Source organism: Drosophila nasuta, chromosome X, assembly GCF_023558535.2.
Source record: "Drosophila nasuta strain 15112-1781.00 chromosome X, ASM2355853v1, whole genome shotgun sequence".
NCBI classification, from domain to species: Eukaryota; Metazoa; Arthropoda; class Insecta; order Diptera; family Drosophilidae; genus Drosophila; species Drosophila nasuta.
In genome coordinates, this window is record NC_083459.1 from 32,694,029 (window position 1) to 32,720,364 (window position 26,336).

Consider the following 26,336-nt stretch of genomic DNA (forward strand, 5'->3'; position numbering starts at 1 on the left):
CAGTTGAGTTTCTACGCTTGCAATCATCAAACGCAACACAAAAATCCAACACGCTGCTTTGGCCGCAGATTGCTGCTGCTGCGTTCTAAACGACGTGCTCAACGTGCAAATACCCGGTAGTCGCATCTAAAGGATTAATCCTACGATCCACAAGCGTCGCAATGCATTAACATAGACAGTGAAACACATACAGACACAAATACAAATACAAATACAAATACACATATATATGTAGTCAAATAGTTTTAAGTGCATCTTCGGTCGGTCTTTCGGTTCGGTTCGCTTTGGTTCGGTTCGCTTCGGTTCGGTTCGGTAATTGATTAGTGTGCGTGCGTGTGTGTGTGTGTGTTCTTTTCTTTGTACTTTTTTTTTGCATTATTTTGATTGTTTTCGTTGTGTGCCAATGTGATTTGCATTTAACATCTAAGCCAAGATCTCAAATCCCAAGCGAATAGAATTTCTTAAATTACCATATTACGTATACGCCAACCAATTTCTACCTCATCACTCAAAAGCCAAAAAGCAACAACAACCACGACACCTCAATAACAACAACAACAACAATAATAATACAGCGGCGACAACATCAACAATAACAGAGAAGAAAGAAGAGAGAAGAAGAACGCGAAATGTTTATTCGACAATTGCAGACTGTGAATACTCATCATAATTAACAATAACAACAACAGAAAGAGAAAGAACCGTAATGAACTATTAGAGAGATTTACTCACACACACACTTGCATCGAAATGCTCATACGTGTGACGTATGCAAATAATTAGCAAGTAGAATGCTAAGCTAACCAACGAACGCATTGGGCACCCACACACCCTCAAGGTAAGCGTGTGTATGCATATAGTATGCAAATGTTTGTATGTATGTGTGTGCATAGACGCGATAGACGTTGCTTGGTTATTTTTATCACAGCCGCGACGCGACGCGCTGCGAGGCGAACACACAAAATGCAGCGTTCGCATTCGCACACACTTATCTGATAGTTTTCACTTTCAATGTCAACGCCAGCCAACTGAGCGAGACGCGCATACATGTGTGTGTGTGCTAGTATTGGTATTGTTAGTGTGCGCAAAGCTCTGATTGTGTTCGTCTATCGCGCACTCTCACGCAACGCAGCTAGAGAGCGAGAGTGAGTGTGATTGGGATTGGAATTGGGAGAGTGAGAAGTGAGAGCAAGAGCGAGTGTGTGCAAGCATTGCTTCGAGAAGCAGGACAATGGTTGCAGAGAGAGAGGAAGGGGGGGAAAGTTGCGAAGCTACGATCCAGCTGCATGCTCGTGTTTGCTCGGATCTGCGACCCGAAGACCAGCAACAGCAACAGCCACAGACAGCAATTGCAAATGTTGACAAAGCACAGGCAAAGACAAAGCCAAAGCAAAGACAGCAAAGACATAGACAAAGACAATGCCAAGCATGGCAAAGCGCACAAACAAAGAAAGCTCCCCTTGCCACCCCTCCCTTCATAACCAACCATTCTCATAAGCACACATGCAAAACCAAAAAGCACAAGCGAAATTTGTGCACTACAAGTGTTTTATTTATTTGCGATGCGTTTGCTGTTTTCACTTTGCTTTTTGTTGCAATTCCCAATTCACAGTATGCGCTCGCTACAAAATGAATACAAAAAAAACATACAAATTAATTGTACTCGTTTCATTTTGCATTGTTTTCTGTTTTCTGTTTTATGCTCATTCCCATTCCCAATTCAACTTTAACTTCTACTTCTACTTCTACTTCTAGCCTAGTGTGTGTGTGTGTGTGTGTGTGTGACATAGAAATTGTCGCCGTAGTTGACATTTTAAAGTGCATTTGTTAACAATTTTCGAACATTCTGCGATGTTTGCGATGTTGACGAACTTTGCGATTTTCAGCAATCGCAGCACAAAACATCGAATTCATTTACTGGGGGAAGGGAGCGGGGAAAGCTACATCTGTACGAGTTCGTAAGCGTGCTTGAGGCAAGAGCAGGACGGCACTATTGCAGCTGAGCACTCCTGTGGTTATCGATAACTAATCGATTACTTAATTTATGAGCAATTCAAGTGCATTTGCTTAGCGATTGTAGTTATCGAAAATTAATCGATATATTAAGATATTACATAAATCAAAAATAAACTATATTTTGAGCAACTTCTCTTTTATCGATAATTTAATAAACATTTGAACATCCTTCGTTCTCATTGCAGTTAATTAATTAATAAAACATAGTCAAAACTGAACAGTCAATAAGCCAAGAAGAAGAAGAATAAGCATAAGAAGAATAAGGGAAAAGGAGAAGACAAGCAGAGCGCGTGTCTTTGTGCGTGCACAAGCACAAAAGCAACAGAAGAAGAAGGAGAAGAGGGAGAAGAAAGAGGAGGAAGAAGAGCGAGCTCAATTCTTCCTTTGGTGCAATAAAAGCCGCCAAAATACGCAAAAAGGTGACCACAAAGAAAGCCAGCGTTGTTTCGACGGTCGAGGACGACAACAACAACAACAACAACAACTACAGCAACAACTACATCCAGAGCTTCGACTACGACAACGCTAACAACGCTCGGCAGCAAACAACATCAGCAACAACAATAACTACAGAGAGACACGAAGAAGAAGAGGAACAAAGCAATATGGACGAGACACAACATTTCTGCTTGAGATGGAACAACTACCAGAGCAGCATCACCTCAGCATTCGAGAACCTTCGCGACGACGAGGACTTCGTCGATGTGACGCTCGCCTGCGAGGGGCGCAGCATAAAGGCCCATCGCGTGGTCCTCTCCGCCTGCAGTCCCTACTTCCGCGATCTGCTCAAGGTGAGTGCAATCTAAATCCCGATCCCGATCCCGATCCCGAAACTCGTTTCTCTGTGCAGAGAGGGGAGGGAACTGCCTAGCCTAGAAACAGTGATGACATTCAAAGGCTGAAATATATTTTTGACAAACAAGCTAGAATACTTTTAAATTACTTTAAAATATGTGTAACGTTATTATATTTCAGAAAAAGTGGAATATTTTTTAAATATTTTAACAATCATCAAAAAGCTGAAATATATTTCACTTTTTCTAAGCCATTTACACAATTTGGAAACAAGCTAAAATATTTGTAAATTACTTCAGCTCGTATATCATTATTATATTTCTATTTCAGAAAAAATTACATATTTTTTTGAATAATACAATAATTGAATTTCCATTTTTATAGTATAGTATACTTAGATTATAAATAATAATGGAAAAATTTTACAAAATTTAAAAGTATTCAATCATTGTGAAAACATTAAAGAAATTTTCTAGCATTAAATGTTTAATGTTTTTACAATAATCGAATATTTTCAAATTCTATGGCACTTTTCCATTATTATTTTTGTTATTCAAGCAAATTTCGAAAACTTTTAAGATGCTTTAGTTTCCCTCATTTGGATTTGTCAGCGTATAATTATAACATTTTCAGGATAACAAAATACTAAATTAAGTTTGTGTTAGAAGCTCACAAATTGATTGTTAAAAGTGATGTCATATTATTTCACATTATGACGTCTGATTAAACAAAGAATATAATAGATTATCAGTGGAACACTTGAATTTCAAATTTGGCTAAAAAATAGCTAAACCGACAACACAGCAGCAATCCAATTTTAGTAATTTCTCTTTCTCTCTCTCTCAAAAATATAATAGATTAGCAGTAGAACATTGGAATTTCAAATCTAGCGGAAAATAGCTAAACCGTCAGCACTACAATTCAATTTTAGCAGCTTCTCTCAAGAATATAATTGATTATCATTCAAATTTCAAATCTAGCCGAAAAGTAGCTAAACCGGCAGCACTGCATTTGCAGTCTTCCCTTTTTCATTTCCTCTCCCTCTTACTCTATCTCGCTATTTCGCTGTGTGACCTAGTTTAAAAGAGATCGACACATGTGCTTCAGCTGCACATTACGCATACGCAGCGTGGGTCTGGATTGTGACCCCATTCCACACACACACACACACACACACACACACACACACACACACACACACACACACACACACACACACACACACACACTCATACACACACATGGATCAAAGGACGAAGGCGAATACTGCTGTCAGGCACTGTTCGCTCGCTTTGCGGCACAAATTTAATGGCAGCCTAATTAATAAAATAAAATCTACATGCAATCGCAAAACACACTGCGAATGTTTCCAGTTGCAGAAAGTGGCAAGTTTTTTCTGTGACTGGCAAAACTTATTGTTGTTGCAACTCTGGCAACTGGCAACTGGCAACTTGCAACAACATTGTGTTGTGTCTCGTGTCTTTCTTTCTGTCTCTCTCTCTCTCCTTCTGACTGTAGTGTAAACTGCTAAGGCAAAGTTTTTTGTAGCTGTTGTTGTTTTGGGGTAAATAGTAAATAGTAAATACTTATTTTTGTGCTTTTAGCTAAAATATTACAGCAGAAATGCGACAGGAGAAAAGGAGACGCAGAGGGGGGCAAACAGAGGGGAGAGGGGAGGGGGCTGCGATTGCGTTCTGTTTGCATTTTAATTTATTTAGTTGCGCACGATGGCAGCAAAACTCTGTGCCACACAATGAAGAAGAAGCAGACAGCACGCCAAATGTTGCAAGTGCCGCAAAAAAAACAGAGAAAGAGAACGAAAAGAAGAAGAACTTGCGCTAAATAAAATCAGGACTCAGACTCTGACTAACGTGTGATTAAATTGGCCTAATCGGCGACTGGACGCGGCCCAAATGTCATACCCCCTTCCCCTCTTCACCCTTCTTCAACTCCCTTCTCCTCACTCTTAGATTTCAGTTTATGTACACAGAGAGAAAATCTTATTTCAAAATTGCTCTTTTTAAGATTGTGGAAGTCCTGCAAGAAATTTTTTGTACCTAATGGTTTTTAATGTACTAATATATTAATATACCATAAATATAGACTTTGGTATATTTTAGTATATGTGTGGTATATTAATTTGGTATATTTTAGGGGAAATAGTATATACATATACCGAAAGCTATTTGTCAGTATTTCAGTACTTTAACAGTATACCACTTTATGTATTTTTAGTATTTTGTGGTATATTGCAAAAATAACACCGCATTATTAGCTGACTTTACTGAAAATCTGGTCTATTTTGAATGTATTACTACATACCAAATATAGCCTTTGGCATATTTTTTTTTAGTATTTTGTTCAGTATTTAAATTTGGTATATTTCAAAATTACTACCGCACTATTTTACTTCCACTTCACTTCACACTGAGTAGCGGGTATCTGGCAGTCGAGCACACTCGACTCGATTCGACTCGAAATTTGTTACTTGTTTCTCTCAGTGTAGAGCTCGTTGTGTTCTCTATTTGCACTGTTTATGCTAATTTCGTGAGCTGCTTTTAGTCAGGTGAAGTTGCCAAAGGGAACTTTAGCTAGTCGCGTCTTCGTTTTGATTTTATTTGTATATAGCAAATCGTTGTTGTTATTGTTGTTGTAGTCTCTTGTTGTTGTTGTTTTGCCTTTTTCTTTATTATGACATTAAAATTATGGGAGTCGTCGACGTCGTCGTCTGGCCGCCAAAACTTGTGACTGCATTGAAAATATTTGCACGCAATTGCGGTTTTTAGTTGCTCCGCTCCCCGCTCTGCACTTTCCCCTCGCTACCCCCTCTTTCCCCACTTTGCTCTCTGTGCTGCCAAAAACTTTGCCATTTGCATTGTTTGAGCTGTCATTGGCGTCACTGGCGACGACGAACGAGGCTCGAGGATTGGGATTGGGATTGAGTTTGGTTAGCGGATTGATTAGTGGTTGGAGTTGAGGTTGAGGTTGAGGTGGGAGAGGGGGGACTTCCCCTTTGCCCCTCTCTTTCCTTGGCTTTGCCATTGCAGCAGAAATTATATAAATTACAAACTTCTCAGTTTTATTTTCTCCCTCTCTGTGTGTGTGTTGTAAATATTTTTCTCGACGTGATTTGTTAACATGATAGAAAAGTTCGTTTGTTGTAAATTATAGACGCAAAACAGACAAACAGACAAACAGACACGGCAACACAAACTTAACTTAATGCATCAACTTTGCTTTGCGAGACACAAGAATGGGCCAACTTTGCGTTTCTTTTGGGCCATTTAGTGCCATCGTCGCTCCTAATGGTTGCCCCCATTGCGATTGTGCATTGCGTATACGCCCCGTTCCCGTACTCACCGTACTCTGAGTTGCACCCACTTTACAAGCTGTCCAGCCAATAAATTGCACAACTTTTCAGGGGTGGAAGGGGGATTCTATGATAATGAAGGCTCAACAAAATTGCGAACAACAGAAAGTCGGCATTTAATTTGTTAAAAAGGCCAACAGAATGCAAAGGCAACGACTGCAACTGCAACAATAAGACGGGCAGGCAGAACAAACAGAACGGGAAACGGGGGGAGGCGGCATAAAAAATGCTAAAATAATTATATACCAAGAAATTAGTACGAGAAAGACAGAGAGAGAGAGAGAGAGAGAGAGCGAGTATACAAAACTTTGTTGGCAGATGCAACAATACAACAGTCAGCGCAGAAGTTTTGTGAATTCAATTTGAAATACATGCAACAACAACAACGACAACAAGGCTGTTGGACATGCAACCAAGTGTCCACTGTGTCTGCTCCCAATCCTCGCCTAGGTCGCGACACTTTGTCTACTCGCTTTTCGCTCTTCGCTTTTCTCTCTTCGCTTGATCTTGTTTCTGCCCCTTGTGCCTATGCATAAATATTTAATTAACTGCAGCGCATTATTTTAATTAGGTGTAAAACAGCAAAGTGTCCTCCACACACACACACACACACACACACACACACACACACACACACACACACACACACAGCAAGTGGCAAGTGGCAAGTGGCAAGCAGCTAATGACCATTTTTGGGGCGGGGCTAAAGTGTTTTTCTTTTGGCCTCCATTCAACACAGATTTTGAATGCACTCGTAACTGGTAACTGTAACTGGTAACTGGTAACCGGTAACTGTAACTGTTATTCTTCTTCTTCTGCTGACAACGCCTCCTTAGCACTTTGCCAAAGTCTTTGCAATTTGCATTTCCAGAAATTCTCTGGCAAAATTGTCACGTGAACAGAAAGAACATACATATATCAAGAATGATTTTGGAGCAGTTCAGTATTAATTTAGAAATATACCAAAATAATATACCGCAAAAATACTAAAAACTATATTATGCATATAGTAATACATTATAAATGTACCATATAGTGCAAAATATACCAAATTGTCAACCATGAAAGACATGTGTCAAATTAATATACCGCAATATTACTAAAAATATAACAAATTATATACTTGGTATATAGATATATGTAGTACAACATTAAAAATATACCATATAGTGCAAAATATACCAAATTGTCAACCATGAAAGACAACATATGTCAACTTAATATACATATGCCAACTTAATATACTGCAATATTACTAAAAGTATACCAAATTATATAGTTGCTATATAGATATAGTACAACATTCAACATATACCATAGTGTGCAAAATATACCAAATTGTCAGCCAAAGTAAAACTAAAAAAGCAAACAAATTTCTTGAATAACTTTGACAATTTTTTTATGATCACATCATCTGATCGGGAATAATAAATATTGTAGTTAGTATTGAACGAATCTACATATTTTATCGTAAAACGAAGAAAGTTCCTCAGATCAATCTTAGCTAGAAATATAGTGCTATTCCGTAGCTAAATGAATACACTTTACGTATTTTTCAAATTGTTTCAGTTTCAGTTCATGTTTTTTTTACCACGAGAGAATTACGCATTTGCATTTTTCTTTTGCCAGAATCCGGCACAGAAGAGAAAGCTAACAACAGCAGACCCTTTTTTATCTCCCTCCCTTTCGCTCTTTCTCTCGCTTCCTCTCGCTCTGCTTTGCTGGAAATCAAGTTTCGTTGCTGCAGAGGCGATCACTTGATCACTGTCGTCTTGACCTCGATTTCACAATCTGCCGCACACACACACACACACACACACATAGAAGCAAATATATGGCGCGATTACACAGAAAAAGCACACAGACATAAATGCATAAACGTAAATAAGGCAAAGGGAGACAAACATGTCTCTTCGTCTCTCCGTCTCTCAGTCCGTCTCTGTCTGTCCGTCACATTCCACACGCATTCACAACGCCCTGGGGGATAAGTGAACTGAACTGAATTGTAGTGAAGGGAACGAAACGGAATGGAACGAAACGAGACGAAACGGAGCGGAGGCTGCAATGTCTACAATCGAAACAATAATAAGAAACTGCAAAATACAAAAATAAATACAGCAAAAAGTAAAGTAAAGTAAGGAAAACAAAAAAACAAGGAAAAGAAAAAGAAAAACAGCGAGACTTGACCCAATTTTTAGGCAGCAGACAACGCGCCCTTTGTTGGCTTTGCCACTTGATAAATGATACACACACATACGCATACATATGTGTTGTACACACTTGCATATTATATATATTCACACATTTGGGCGATCAGAAAGAGGGAGAGGGAAAGACAGAGAGAGAGACAGAGACAGACTCGTTGCGAGGAAAAGGAAGCGAGACTGTTGATGCAGTTGGAGTTGGAGGTCAGCTGCAGAGCGACTCGAACTCGATAATAGAAGCTAAAGAATCATGACTAAAGAGTGCATACTTGAAGAAGTGAATCAGAGTGTCGAAAATAAATGCAAACTGGCTTTCAATTGTAATTTATTTCAAGAAACACATTTCAAAGTACATCTAAAAGCACTGGTTCGTGTCTTCGCTAAGCAAGTGTTAAAATAAATGCAATAGAAACACGATAATAGATGTGAGTTACTACTACTTCGTACTTGAAGTTTAGTAATAGACAATAAGAACCGTCTAGGTGTCTATATTATACAAATAATAAAGGGGATTGGTCTGTTTCTTCGCTAAGCATGGATTCAAAGCATTGGTCTGTGTCTTCGCTAAGCATAAGATGAAATAAACGCGATAGAGCCTCTATAGTATAAACAATTTCACTTGAAAGAGAGAGGCCTGTATGATAATGCAGGTGACATTACGAGTACAAATAATATTCTAGGCTTTATATGTATATGTATTTCACTGATCTGTGTCTTTGCTAAGCGTGGGTTGAAAGTATTAGTTTATGTCTTGGCTTAGTATAAGTTGAAATGAATGCAGAAGAGGTTGAATAATAAAGGAAAATGACAATAGATGATATTGCAATCTAGGTGAAGTTGGAGTGCAAATAATATTCGCTGCTTTATATGTAAGCCATTTTAATGGTCTGTGTCTTGGCTAAGCATAGGTTAAAAAGCAGACTTAACTTTCTATTAACAGAAGTTGACAGTTCAATTTAACCCCTCTGTGTATTCTAACGTTATATTGAAGTACTCTCAAACTAATGTATTGTATACTTAATCATTTTGCAGAGCACACCCTGTAAACATCCCGTCATACTGCTGCAAGATGTGAATTTCATGGACCTGCACTCGCTGGTGGAGTTCATCTACCACGGCGAGGTGAATGTGCACCAGAAGTCGCTGCAGTCCTTCTTGAAGACCGCCGAGGTGCTGCGCGTCTCGGGACTGACACAGCAACAGGCCGAGGACACGCACAGCGTAAGTAGTCTCTTTCCCTCACCTCTCTCTCGATTCCTAATTCCCTTTGCTTCCCTTGTAGCATTTGGCACAGATCCAGAACCTGGCCAATGCCGGAGTGCGCACTCCGTTAAATTCACATCCACATCCACATCATGGGGCGCTGCACGATGACGGAGGCGCCACGCTGTTCAGCAGCCGCCAGGGACAGGGCGGGGCCGGGTCACCGCCACCGCCGCCGCCACAGCTGCCGCAGCACATCAACAACCATCTGCTGAAGCGGATGGCGATGCTGCATCGCGGCAGCGTTTCGGGAGACGAGACATCGCAGGCTCTGAAGCGGTTGCGCAGCTCTGATAACGGTTTGCCCAGCAGCAACAACAACAGCCCGGACTTGCAGTTGCATGCCCCGCGCAGTGCATCGCCGCAGCTAACCCCCGCGGACTTTAGCACCATCAAGCACCACAACAACAACAACACACCGCCGCTCAAGGAGGAGAAACGTAAGTCAGAGATTGAAGACATGGAATGTGATTCAATTTGATTCGATTCTTCTTCTATGTGTAGGCAATGGACCCACTGGCAATGGCAACTCGGGCAACTCTGGCAATGGCAACTCTAGTGGCAACAACAACAACAACAATAACAATAACAACAACGGAAACGGAAATGGAAACGGAAACTCGAACGGCATCTCGATCAGCGAGAAACTCGGCAGCCTAACACCTTCGCCTTTGGCCCGCGGCGTCGATGACGTCAAGTCGGAGCCAATGGAGCTCGTCTGCTCCAACAACAACGCCAACAATCCGAATGCCAACGACGAGCACAGCAACGACTCCACTGGCGAACACGACGCCAATCGCTCCAGCAGCGGCGACGGCGGCAAAGGCTCCTTGAGGTGACATATTTTGCGATCCCTGATCCCTGATCATCGAAAAGCAACTTGAACTTCTCTCTTCTTCTCGCAGCTCTGGCAACGATGATGAGATCGGTGACAATCTCACCTCCCACCATGCCCCACCGCCATTCATTATGTCGCCAGCTGACAACAAACTGTTTCCCGGTGCCGCATTCAACTTTCCCATAAGCAATCTCGATCACTCAGCCTTGCTTGGTGCGTATACACACAAAATAACTACAACTTATATGTCCTTGAATCAATCTTGGTCTTAAAGAGAGAGAAAAACCAAAAGATTTTGGTCATGCAAATCCTAATGAAGAACATTAAATATAAGACCTTAGTTCTTATTAATAAGAAGAACTAAATTTTTCAGTTTCAAGATCAAAAATCTTATTATAAGATCGAAAATGTATCAAACTTACTTTATCATTTAAAGCTGCAAAATTAACATAGTTCTAAAATCAAGATTTGGGTTTGGTAAGAATTTTGGTCTAAAAAGTCAGTTTAGAACATGAAAATCCGAATGTTGGAAAACTCTTTTAATATAAGAAGAAACAAATCTTCTAGTTTCAAGACTCTTTCTTATTACAAGATCAACAAAAGATAAAATTGTTATTTACTTGCCAAATTTGGACAAATGGTCTTAAACTTAAGAAGTTATTTCTTAAAGTGATCTTCATTAAAAGAACGCAATTTGTAAGACGAGTCTTCGTGATTGTAGAACTTGATCTGTTTTTGTTGTCAGTATACTTAAGAGTTGGAAATATCACCAAAGTATTCTATATTCATATTCCTACTTCCTGCGCTTCCCTTTTCCAGGTCTCAACACACAATTGCAACAATCTGGCGAACTCGCTGTCTCTCCACAAGGTGAGTCCAAGCATTTCTATATTTTTACCTCTATTGTTTCGCTCTATTTGCGCTCAAAAGCTCATTATTACATTTTTTACATCAAATGCAATTACAAAAGAAAAAAAAAAAGAAAATATATTTATGCTCATACAGAGCAGAGAGTAAATTTCAAAAAGAAAAAGAGAAAACTTCCCCTCAAAAAAAAAAAAAAAAAAAAAAAGAAAGAAATAAAAAAAAATATAATAATAATAGAAGAAATTCCAAAAATATATATTTTGAACGTTGAAGAAATGTGTCTGTATCATTTGTTTTACTTGAGAACATACTTTACATATATGTAAATGCGTACATGCATATACAAATCGGCTATATATATGTGTGTTGATTACAATTTGATTTAACTTTTGATTTATTTTACCTACACGAATAAAAATAATAATAATACAAAACTCGTACCTCGTTCGTACCTCGTTCGTTACTCGTACCTCGTATTTTGATTACTTTTTTACCTATTTTTTTTTTTGCGCCACAATCGATTATTTCCGTCATACTGTTTGATTTGAAAAGTAACAAAAAGAAATGCCACGCAAAGTTCGCCCCGTCGAAACACATTCTAGATATATCTATAAATCGGAGATACTTTTTTTGGTATCTTAACTTTGGTATTAACTTATTCCGATCCAAGTTTGTGAGGCACTGGGCCATCTTTGTTGTGGACTCATTAGAATTGCAAAAATAATAAACACGTAAAAGTCAACAGACAACTAAACCCAAATATCTAATTCAATTGCTCATTATTTTGTCGGTTTTTTTTTTCTTCTTTCTCTTAATTTCAATTTTTAATCGTTGTCGTTCGTTTTTGTTTTTTTTTTCGTTCGTTTGTTCGTTTGCATCTTCTAATCTAACCGAAAGTGTACAAAAATTTCTTTCTTGTTTGATTGTTTCGATGGTAAATGTTTTCATTTATTTCCGTCACGCGAAAAGACGAAGAAGAAGAAGAAGAATAAGAACTAGTTTAGGAAATAGCTGTTAGCAGAAAAACCGCCAAGCTGAGCATCAGCGATGCCAAAGATAACGAAGAAGTTGATGATAATGTTAAATTTGAAATCCAAGCAATTAATGCAAGCGCTAAACAACAAACACTGAACCCTCCTCGACCCTCCTCTTAACTTAAACCCTAGAGAGAGAGAGCGTGTGTGTGTGTGTGTGTGTGAGTGTCTGTGTGTGTGTGTGTGTAACTAATGAACTCAGCACGAACTCTGACGAGTGACAAAAGTGTCAAGCTTTGCCGCAAAAGTGTTTAGCAAAATTCCTCCCCGCATCACGCTTTTTGGAATATGTGGCGTACATTTTAATTGAGGCTGTTATGCTGCGGTTAGGACGCAACAATTTGTTGCCACATGCCACATGCCACCTAACCCCCCCACCCTCCCCACACTTGCCACTAGAAGTTCGCGCGCGCTTAAAAGTATGCAAAGAGTTTTGTATGTTGTACAACTAAAAAACCAGTTCGTAAAAGCTTTGCGGCTTTTGTGGCATGCCAACAACAACACTGAGGCATGCAACGCATAACGCACATGCGTGCCATAGATTAGCTCCACATAATTAGCTCGCTGCGAGCGGATAAACCAAATTATTAGACCAAAGTTGAGTTGAGTTGAGTTCAGTGTTTGCTCCTTGGTGCTTGTCTTTTGCTTCTAAATGCGAGAAGAAGAAGAAGAAGAGGATGAAGAAGTGTGTTCCGTTAGTTAGTTAGTTCTTCGAGAGTTCATTTGGCTTACTTCATGTCCTCCACACACGTTAAATCAGCATCAGAATCAGAATCAACGATCTATACTCTACTACGTCATAATGCCACATTCGATTCTCGCTCGCTCGCTCGCTCTCTCTATCTCTATCTCTGTCTCCCTCTATTGCTCTATCACTCACTCTCTCTCTATCCCACACACACACACACACATTCACAGACATACAAATATTTCGCTTTCCCGCTCATACACAAAATCCTTAAATGATATACCAAAATAATACTAAACAAATACTAGACAATCCGAATCAGATTCGAAATAGAATCAGATACGAAATGTATAGCAAGTTTTCTATGAGAAAATAAAACCAAACAAATACTACAAAAATACCAGACAAGCTTTCTATGAGAAAATAGTACCAAAATAATACTGAAAAATACCAGACAATCAGAATCAGACACGAAATTAACAGCAAGCTTTCTATGAGAAAATAGTACCAAAAAAATACTTTTAAAAAAAATACCAGATTGGAAATGAACAGCAAGCTTTCTATGAAAAAATAATACCAAAAAAATACTTAAAAATACCAGATTAGATGCGAAATTGTATCTACAACACTTCAGGAGGGAAAATTACATTTTCCGCATATTTCGTTTGTGTTTTTTTTTTTTTTTGTCATTTACCATTTCTCGTATTCGTATTCGCATTCGTTAGTTTTAGTTTTAGTTTCTTTGCGTTACGTTTCGTTCTATTTGTGTGCTAATTTTGTATTCGTATTTAATCCAAACAGCCAACTACACCTCACACACACACACACATATGCACCACTTACACACACACACACACACACTCATAGACAAATCGAATTGAAGTGCTTTCGATTTCTAGCATTAACATAATATGTGTTTATGTTTATGTTTTTGTGTTTTTGTTCCCATTAACTATTAATTAAGCTAATCTTATTGTTTGTTTGTTTGTTTTTCGATTTGATTTCAAAGTGCAACTTGCCACTTACCTCGTCGTTTGCCACAAAGTTTCCAAGATGCTCCGAAATTTGTTTTCTTCATTTCTTGAGTTCATTTTTCGGTTTTGATCCATTTCACAACACTTGACAATAAACAACATCAGCTACAATAACAAGAACAATAAGTACATTTTTGAATACCATCATTTGGTGTAATTTTTTTGTGTTTGTGTAAAATGCAACGCATTATAAGATCGATCGAATATATACTTATATACATATTATGTATTGAATTTTTCATTTACTTTGTACGTCGTCGTGCTTGTGTCTAAAACTAAGTAACCAATTCTCCAAACCGACCCACCCCCCTTACCCTTACCCCTCCCCCTAAAGAACCAAAAAAAAACAAAAAAGAAAAACATCCCCTAAAAATTATCATAACAGCAAAAGCAAAAGAAAAGCTTCACGTATATGTATTTGCATTGAAAACAAACTAATACTGAAATTATTCCCCCAAATCAAATCAAATTCAATCAAAAAAACCAAAAACAAAAATCAATTATCAATTATGAAAAAAAAAATCAAAATCAAATTGCAACAAATATGTTTTTTGTTTAATTGCTTCAAATTCGAATTTCTTTTTTATGTTGTTGTCTTCAGTTTCGTCTTCTGTTTCCGTTTTGTCATTTTTTCGTTTTCGTTTACCGTTTCTGCTTCCGCTTTCGTTTCTTAAACAATCGAACGGAATATGGCTTCAAGATTCAACGAGAACTGCGAAATCGCATCTCAAATTAATCGGCAGCAACAACAACAACAACAACAAATAAACACACACACACATACACAACTCTATTGTAAGCGTACGTCTAATATATACCTATATCTAATATAAGTATCCACCCCCCACCCTCTCTGACCTCTGACCTTGTTGACCCCCGACGTCGAAACACATATTTATGTGAGATTGAGATTTGAATTGAGATCACACACACCCACACATGCAATTATTCGATCTTAGTATTGGCGAACTACGAATACAAATACAGCGCACACCAACCTCCCTTCCCCCCTCAACCCACAAACCTTCTTCCACTGTCGATAGCTGAAAGTCAAAGTCAAAGGGAACAGCGAATATTGGAAATAGGAATAAAGGCATAACATTGGCATTTACATACATACATACATACATACTTACGTACGTACATAGGTGTATGTATGTGTGTGCGTACACAATCGAATACTTACGAATACGAAACAAAGCGCACAACAAAAAGAACAACAAATTCGGCGATTTTCACTCGCCCCTTAACACACACACACACACACATACACACTGCGAACAAACACACACGCACACAGACACCCACGTGCAGGTGAACTCACAGTCAAAAGAGAATTGCAAAAAAAAAGGGTTTCACTTTCTTCACTTCCTTTTCAATGTGCAGGCAAAACAGAAACAGAAACAGAAATCAAAAACTCAAAAAGTCGAAAAGAATGAGAAAGCTAAAAATTGAAATTGAAAGAAATTCGAGATCAGAGCTACTAATCCACATACATCCACACATACATACATACATACATACATGCCATACATACTCAGCTACCTACATACATATACATACATCACGCACACACACCTACATACACATACACACACATACACGCAATTACAATCTCTAAAAACCAAAAACTAACTTCAAATTGATGATAATGAAATAACTAACGCTTTACTACAACAACAACAAATGTATTTATACTTGCAAATTATACGTACTAACCCCACTGTGTTCTCGTATAGAACAACTCTCTCCACTGTCCACTCGAAGCCACGCTTCGACTGCCATACGAATTATCCAATATGCAATATTATCGATAAGAAAACACACACAACAAAAACAAAAACAAAAAACAGAAAACAACATCAACTCGAGAAAGCAATTGTGAATTATGCTTTGCCCAACACATCGGAGAAGACACGATATCATAGATAGATACATATATATATACAAAAATAAACAAAAACAAAACAAAAAAAACACAAACCAAGCTTCACATGTATGAGAAATCGCTTTAAATTACGCTCTCCCTATATATATAATTGTTGCTATCTTAAACACATGCGAAATACCGTTACATAACAAACCTATACAAATACAAATACACACACACACACACACACACAAACAGCTTAGAATTTAGTTTAAAAAAAACAACAAGGAAAATTGACTAATTTTAAGTTCATCAATTGGTGGAATATTGTGGACACACACACACACACATACACACATTCTAGTTAAGTTTTAAGCACAAACATTATTATGATTATTATTATTATTATTACGATTATTGTTATTGGCAACTGCGACTGTACCCATTGATGATATATATCAAAGCAACTTGCACAGCAATTTTTGAATAATGAAAAAACCTAAATCCTGAAATTATTTCGATTTTCGAATATAGAAATTGCTATGCAGTTGCTGTAATAAGCGAAAATTTATTTGTATTATGCCTAAGTCGAAACTAATCTTATGCTATTAGGATACACCTAAATATAACAACAAAAAGTACCAAAAATATACGAAATTTCCCTTCTGCACAACAAAAAGAACAAAAAAAAAAAGTCCCAAAACCTCGCAAGCAAAAAAAATTAATTTGAAATGTAAAAAACTCTTTGCACAAAGTATTTAAACGAAACTAAAAATTGTTAAACGGAAAGTTGAGCATCGGAAGTTGTGATGAATGTGCTGAAACATTGATAATGATGATGATGAACAACATGATGATGATGATGATAATAATGATTATGATAAAAGGAAATTTGGAAATGGTTAATTTTTAGTCCTTTATTTAAGTGACACACGATATATCCCACACCCACACATATATACCACACACACACACACATACCTATGAACACTCACACAAGCGCGAGACACAGCAACAGCAACAACAACAACCACAACAACAAGAACAACAAAAGTAAAATGATAAAGCAAAAACAACTCCAAAGATATGAAACAACAGCAACAACAACAACAACAAGAATGAATATATTATGGTGATGGTGTTTAACACACAGACACGCACACACACACACGCACACAAACAAATAAATACACTGAACAAAACAAAATGAAAAGAAACCACACACAAAGTTTTACCCTATTTGATTCCCTATTCCTTCTCCCTCTCTCTCTCTGTATATTGCCAACACACACACACACACGCACACACACACACACACACACACTGTCCTCCGTTCCCCGCGGCAACGACTGCAACAACCAAAAACCAACAACAACAACAACAACCACCACCACAACTACAACCACAAATACAACTACAACACCAAAAAAAAAAAAAAAAAACAAAACAAAACAAAAAAAGAATAATAATAATACAAATACAATACAATATTAATCCCCCTCAAAAACAGTAACAAACAAGCGGTCAAAAGCGAATCCAAATTAAAACAAGCAAAAATAAAAGCACAGCAAAAGAAAATCAATAACCAATAAACATATGACGAGTAGTTTTCCGTATGAGTATCGATACTGTTTAGGGCTCCCTCAAAGTATGTTAACATATATGCAAGCATTCTAGTATATTTCTGGTATATATGTATATGTACTACAAAATGTGACCGTGACTGTGACTGCGACTGCGAGACTTCATCGACTGCAATTCGAACTCGAACTCGAAATTCCAAGTCGAACTCGAAACTCGCATTTACTTTACTTGCTTTTTGTATGTGTCTAAAGTAAATGCGTCAAATTGTAGTTGGCGAGCAAATCAAAGCAGATCAGCAGATTCATCAAGATCGTGTGTCGACGCCATGAACAATCAAAACGAAGCGAAGAAATTTATATGTCCACTTCTCACTTAAATATATATCTATATATATATATATATATATATATATACTTGTATTTATCAGCGTGTCTGATCCTCAGTTCCTTTCTAGCGTGTTTACCAAATCGATCATCCAACAATAACAACAATAACTAAACTCAAATCACAATATTGTAGGCCAAAACAAACATGTTGAATTGTAAATTACAATTACAATTACAATCTATGAAATAAATCCAAAGTTAAATTGCAAATTTGAAATCCGAAAAAGCAACAAATGAAAATCAAATACAGAAGAGAAAAACAAATAATATATTCTAATAATATTTGATGCAAAAAATGCTTGCGAACTATTAAGTAATAATAATTTCCCGAAAACCCCATCACTAAAAACAAAATACTGATAAAAGATCAACAAAATTCGAAATTCAAAATCAAAAAAAACCCTCAAATAAAAACCTTAAACTCGTTGTCCTTGGGCTAATGCGACGTTTTCTGACTTTCTTCCCTACTTTGTCGTCAGGTCAACTGACGACAAATGCTACAACTTCTACAACAACAACAAACAACAACAACTACAACAACAAAAAATGCAACATGTTTATAAACAACAACAACAACAACTACTACAACAACTACCTGTCATACTCTGAACAAACAAACAAACCCAATAACTCAACAACCACAACAACATCAACATCACCAACAACAATAACATCAACAACAACAACAACAACCTCGAAATCAACCTTAACCTCAACATCAACATCAAATGAAACAGCCATAACAAACGCCTCTGGCATCTGTGGGCTTAATCTTTCGACATTCGCAGCCAACTGCAACAACAATGTCTCAGTGGGCACAGGCAACAACAACAGTGCCAGCAATGGAAACGGGAATGGCAATGGGAATGGCACTGGAAATGGCAATGGAAGTGGCAATGGAAGTGGCAATGGAATGACACCCACACACCCCGGAGGCGGAGTCTCTATACTTCCCCAACAGCAGCAGCAACAACAACAACAACATCAGCTGAACAGCAACGGGAATCAGACATCGAATGGAATGCTAGGATGCAGTCCACCCACAGCGAATGCAACGGCAACAGCACAGCAGCAGATGTTTGCTGCCGTTATGGCCAACATGGCGGCCACGGCGAATGCCTCGGCCTCGGCTTCGACCAGCGGCAGTGCGAACAGTTCGCTGAACAACTCGACGCTGAACACTTCGGGGGGCAGTCTGAATGCATCGAGTGGCGGCGACGATTTCCGGTGCAATCCGTGCAACAAGAACCTCAGCTCGTTGACCCGACTCAAGCGGCACATTCAGAACGTGCACATGCGACCCACCAAGGAGCCGGTGTGCAACATCTGCAAGCGTGTCTACAGCTCGCTGAACAGTCTGCGCAATCACAAGAGCATATATCACCGCAATCTCAAGCAGCCGAAGCAGGAGCCGAATGCCCCGCAGGCCCCTAACAGTTATTACCATCCTCAGCAGCAGCAGCAGCAGCAGCTGAATCATCACTCCTCCTCATAGGGTTTCATGTACTTTGACTATCACCTGCCCCCGACGAATGCCAACTTTTGAGGTTATGGTGATGGTCGAACAATTAAGAAAAATCAAGAGAAAAAGCAAATCATAGTAAATATTATGTAGAAGAAACCTTTGTTAAGTTTGTCATATTAGATTTCTACACTTTTCTTCCTCGACAGTTAATCTTACACTCACTCACATACACACACACACACACACACACACACACTCACACACAACTATTTTATATGTAGTCTAGGCTAGGCGTTAAATACAACAACAACAACAAAATGGGAGAGAATGAGGACAAGAAATGGTGCTTCTTTCTGCATACCGAGACGAGACGAGACCGTACATCACACATGTGTATGTCGATGTCACCGTTGATGTACACACAGAGACAGATTGCAAGCAGCAGTACATACGTACATAAATACATACATACATACATACATATGTATATCTTATAATCTAGACTAAAATCACTTAGTTGCCTTTTCTAGTTCTAAGCGACAACAAAATGGAACCACAAAAACAATTAGACGATAAAATCTCTTTTCTGTTTTCATACTATTTAGATCAGGCATGTCCAAGCCCATTGCTTACGCTTGATATACGAAGAGCAGAGTCAAAAACAAGAACAATTTTGCGTGCTCTCCTCATTCTTTTCATTCGCTGCCTCTCTCGGCAAGCTAACCAACAACACTTGCATTCGATTCACCGCAAGCATATGAGATGGAAATTACAAGAACAATTTTGCGTGCTCTCTTCATTCTCTCCATTCGATGCCTTGCTGCCTGGCAAGCCAAGCAACAAACCTTGCATAGGATTCACCTTAAGTTTATAGAAAGGCAATTACAAAAACAATTTTGCACGCTCTCCGCAATCTCTTCATTCGCTGCCTCTCTTGGCAAACCAAGCAACAACACTTGCATAGGATTCACCTTAAGCAAATGAAATGGCAATTACAAGAACAATTTTGTGTGCTCTCTTCATTCTTTTCATTCGCTGCCTCTCTCGGCAAGGTAAGCAACAACACTTGCATTGGATTCACAGCTAGCAGAGATATTCTGAATGCATTGCATTGTTGTCGTTCGTGTCTAACAAAATGGTTGACTGAATTTCTTCTTCAAAGAACATTTTCTCGCATCAATGCATTTATGGATTATTGCAGTTTTCTTAAGCATAGCTTGGACACACCTGATTTAGATATATAAATATATATATATACATATACATATATAGTTAGCTAGCATTACTAAGACTTTTTGGCCCTCGTCACCGCCGCTTCGGGAGAAGCCGAACACCTGATGAGCGGGACCCATCCGATCGACGATCGATCGAATGATGTGAAAAAATGTACAACTTACAACTCAGTTTTCTTAATATACAATATTACATACATATATACATAATATATACATAAATCGTTTTTTTTTTTTGTATGGTTCTTATGATCTGAATATATAGTAGAGAGATAAAATTGCAAAGGTGCCGGTAGTGAATTCTTCAAATGGCTTTAATAAAATACAATTTAAAACAATATAACATAAGCCTAGGCGCAAATTAGCAAACTTGTGCAAGTTTTTTACCGAATTAAGAGAGACCAAGCTATCATGATGATGATGATGATGATGATGAAACGTTTTTTTTCTATTGGTACACACATGTACATACATACATACATACATAGCTAGTTGGTTAGTTAGATTGATAAGCAACAACAACAACACACATTTGATTATCAAATTAAAATTTATGATTAAAACATAATAAGAGTATGAGGGGAGAGCGACCGACCGAATGACCGACCAATTGCGACATTAATTTAGATTAGGTAAGAAACCACACTCACACACACACACACACACACACACACACACACACACACACGCACACGTATATATAAAGAGAATATTTTACGAGTAATTTAAGATTACAAAACATCATCGATTGATGACAAATTTGTTAACATCTAGATTAGAAATGTGTTTTTTTTTTTTGAGAGACTATCTTTAAGTGAAAAGATTTAATTTGTAGATACATACAATGCATACATATGGCATATGTTAACCGGATACTTTATGAGTGCACCTGTGTTCGTTAGTTTATAGTTCTTTATACAATACAATACAATATTATATACAATATACATATATATATGGATAAGAGCAACGCCTAAAGCAGATCATACTATGCATAAACACTGCACCAAGTTCTATATACTATATACTACATACTATATATACACATATATATACGATGTTACATCCATTAAAATTATACGATGCGAAGCGATACATTTTTTGGTATATATAAATGCAAATGAAGGACTTGAATGTAACATAGCAATTGCAACAGTAACAGTAATTATTGAAATACATTTCGATTATACATACTTACTGATTTAATTAACTAATTATTAATAATAAAAACCTACACATCAAACGCGAATATTTCATTTACCCAACTTACTGTCAACGATCACCGATCACCGATCACTACTGCAAGTAAGCTCTAAACTCTTCTGTGATCGAGGCATTCGATAACTCTGACACACACACACACTGCGACACACTCACACACAAACACACATACATACTAATGAGATAATTTAGGTCGATCGACGAAATTGAGCCATCCATTCCATCATCGTTCATCAATATCACAGATCACATGAAATTCCACTTTCTCCACTCTCTCCCCTCTCTCTCACTCTCTATGTGTATATCTCTCTCGCTCTCGCTCGTGTCTTCAACATACATAAAACCACAATACACACACACACACACACACGTATACAAGAATATCTTTAATGTGCCACACAAACATATGTATTAAATTTAATATACATCAACAAACAACAACAACAAGTCTGTAACAAAAACAAAAAGTAAATCTTGATTTATATGATGAAATATACGTTTTTTGTTTTGTCGTCGTTTTCGTTCTATATATATATATCGATATATCGATATACGAACATATCGATATATTTTTGTTTTGCTTTCATTTTATATAAATATCGATGCATCGATATATTTGTTTTGCTTTCATTTTATATACATACATATCGATATATATCGATATATTTGTTTTGTGTGCAGAAATTACAAGTTTTTCTTTATGCCGAGCTGATCTGAGCTAAGCTTCTCTTTTAATAAGCTGGCTACAACAAGAACAACAACAACAACTATTATTCAACCACATAACAGCAATCGCGTATTACATAATCTAACATGATTAACAATCGTCACAATCGGGGCGACCGAGAGTCGAATGTGCGATGCAAATTTATTTGTTACTTAAGTATCTCTCTCTCCCTATTTACCACAACAACAACAACAACAACAACAATTGAGCAACATTTACTAATACTTATACACTTATACTATGCAAAAATATCCTCCCCGTATTCCCCGAAATTCACCCCAACCTTAACCCCAAACAAACCAACAACAATAATGGGGCAGCAAAGCGTTAAGTATCAATCCATTCCACACTCGCACACTCATACATACATTCATGCACACACCCACACACACACATAGAGATATATATTGCACATATATATATACAGTCACAGAATCCTCCTCTTTTAATATTATTCCCCTCCCCTAACCCGTCATAATATGTTTGTATGACGGCGATGTGAACATCTATCTAATTGTGTATTCCTCCCCTCCAACCCCTGCCACGCCCCTTCAACTACAAATTTGACCCGCCTTGAAATGCACGTTTTTCTAAAAAAAAAAAAAAAATGGTACATTTTGGTTCTTTTTTTAACCATGACAACCAAATTAATCAACCAATGAAAACATTTGAACCAACCGCATCACACACAGAGGCAAAATGGTGCTGCGTTTGAGTTTGAAAAAAAGAGACACTAGTGACAATATAGAAAAAAAAGAAAACTATATATATACTATATATAGTAGTACTTGCAAATCAAGTAATCAAAAGAAAAAAATAATAACAAGTACAAAACAAAATCAAAAATTAAAAATCCGAAAATGAACAAACAAAGAAAAATTAAAATAATAATCATACTAAAAACATTTAATATACAAAACAAATCAATCAGGCCAAACATGTTTCAAAATTTTGCTAAAAACAACAACAACAACAAAAAGAAAAACAAGAAAACAACAAAGAACAATTGGTATTAAAGCTATTCAAGAAAATTGAACACACAAATTCCAAGAAATTACCAATGATTGGTTCAATCGAAACTATATACGATATATATGTGTATATCTGCATGGATATATATAGATATATTTGTATGCATCGATCTATCACATATTCCAACAAAAGATCTAATATATCTTTTCGATCCTATTCACATTTCACGACTAAATGTTCGGTGAGTTTCTCAAATTTCGATTCCTAATTCGATTGCGATTCCAATTTCGATTTCGATTCTGTTGCCGCCTTGTGGCATGCCACACAATGAATTTTTTGGGCATCCACAAGTGCTTAAGAGCAACTGCGTCGTCAGCCACGTGAAAGCCAAGAAACCAAAAAAAAAAAAACAAAAAAAATCAACAACAACGAGAAATATACAAAAAGGGAAAAGACTAAAAAGCACATATATGCACATATTTTTTGTCCAATATCAATCCAAAAATTTGAACGAAACTTATGCGTCTTTAAAAAAAATTCCACAATTAGCCACAAAAACCAAAAAAAAAAAACAGTTTTATTAATATTTTATTTACATATGTTTTTTCAAAATGCGACACAGAATGAAAAAACGAAAAAAAGAAAAGAGAGAGAAGAACAAGCGTCGAAAGCAATTGCAAAATTGCCAAATTGTTAAATTCCAAAATTCAAATTCAAAAATCAACCAAAGCAAAATCTTATCTTATTCCAAAAACCAAAAAAGAAATGCAAATGAAACAGAAACAGAAACAATTTCAAAAACAAAAAGAAAAAGAAAAAAGCAAAAAAAAATTGTTTTGAGCCTGGATTTGTTAGTGTAATAATGTAAAGTAAACAATACAAAATACGAAATGAAACGAACACAAAAACAACACACGAAACCAGACCACAAGACAAAAACACACAAACTAACGGAACATGAAGAAGCGAACGAACAGACAGACAGAGACAAAGACAAAAAGAGAGAGAGAATAACTGTGATGCTTGTCATGATCAGTTTGATCTCTCTATACAACAGACCGACAAATACAAAATACAATACAAAACAACTAAACAACAACAACAACAACAACAAACAACAAAACAAAGTCAAATATACAGAAAAGTCACTATTGTCTCTTTTTTTCTTCTCTTCCTATATGACATATAGGTGGCAGCACCAGCCTACTCAGCGGCGTCATAGTGCCCGGTGGTAGTGACAACCCTAGTAATAGTAGTAGCAACAACAACAACAACCTACAACAAGTAGAACAACAACAACAACAGCAAACATCACAACACCACCTCCAACTCCAACAACAACAACAACAATTACATCATTCCACAACACATAATCCACAACAAGAGCGCGAAAGAGAACGCGAACGTGAACGCGACAGAGAGCGCGAACGTGAGCGAGAGCGAAGCAGCAGCAGCAACAACAATAACAACAATGATCCACACAGCAGCAGCGAACGAAGCCTCTCGCGATCCTCGCAATGCGACGCAAAGCCGCTGCACAGCAACAGCTGCACGCCCTCCCCCTCGCCCACATACCTCAAGCGTGAGCGCGAACACGAGCGCGAAAGGGAACGCGAAAGGGAACGGGAACGAGAACGCGAACGCGAAAGGGAGCGCGAAAGGAAACGCGAAAGGGAACGCGACTTGGAGGCGTCAGAGGTAACGCAGGGAGGAGGAGGAGGAGGAGGAGGAGGTTCACCACCGCCGCCGCCACCGCATCACGGACATCCGGCTCCTCCGCCGCACTTTGGCCAGCATCCGCTGTCGATGCTCCACCACCAGCAGCAGCAGCAGGCACAGCAACAGCAGCAGCAGCAGCATTCCCATCAGCATCCGCTGCACGGACATCACGAACTCTCCTCGGTGGCCGCCGTCCATCATGCGCATGCGTTGGCCCGCGCCTCCTCGCCCCTGGAACGTCATCACCTGTTGCAGCAGCATCATCAGCACCATCGACGCGCCTCGCTCTCGCCCTCGTTGTCGGCCGCTGGCAGCAGCGGGGGACGAGGTGCGGGGGCAGCGGCTGCCGCAAATGCAGCGAACAATCTGCTGTCCTCCGCTCGGGCCAGCGATGTGGCCCAGGCGAATCGATTGCTTCTGCCGCTGCCGCTGAACGCGTGTCATCGCTGCGACGTGTGCGGCAAGCTGCTGAGCACCAAGCTCACCCTGAAGCGCCACAAGGAGCAGCAGCATCTGCAGCCGCTGAACAATGCGGTGTGCAATCTGTGCCACAAGGTCTTTCGCACCCTCAACTCGCTGAACAACCACAAGAGCATCTACCATCGCCGGCAAAAGAATCACCACTCGTATTTCCATCACGGCGCCGGCGTCGGGGTCGGTGTCGGACAGGCGGGAAGTCCGGGGAGTCGGCTGCATCAGTCCCTCAGCTCTCTGACCGCTGCGGCGGCCGTCAACAACAGCGTCTCGGGTGGCGGCGGGGGGCGGCAACTCGGCGGTGGCAGCGGCCGCTGCTGCTGCGGCCGCAGCTGCGGAGTTGCTGCTGTCGCCGATTGTCGGGGCCGCGGCGGTGGCGGGGGGGGGGAATGCGAGCTCAACGCTTCAGCTGGCGGCGGCGCATCAGCAGCATCAGCAGCAGTCGTCGCCGAACATAGTGAAGCCCTGCATAGACTTCTTATAAGATCAGCATCAGCTATTGCAGCAGCTGTTCCACGTTGCGCTCAACAACTCGGCAGCAGCGGCAGCGGCTGCAACGGCAGCGGGCGGCTCCTCT

General features: G+C 38.7%; 1 protein-coding gene across 1 annotated transcript; it reads left to right on the forward strand.

Moving 5' to 3' along the window:
* Positions 1-26,336, forward strand: LOC132795429 (broad-complex core protein). Its single transcript, XM_060806128.1, is given in 9 exon segments — positions 1-838; positions 2,202-2,807; positions 9,418-9,606; positions 9,668-10,088; positions 10,153-10,483; positions 10,554-10,699; positions 11,306-11,356; positions 24,756-26,040; positions 26,042-26,336. Coding segments are annotated over 8 exon segments (2,811 nt in total). The 5' UTR covers positions 1-838; positions 2,202-2,621; the 3' UTR covers positions 26,244-26,336.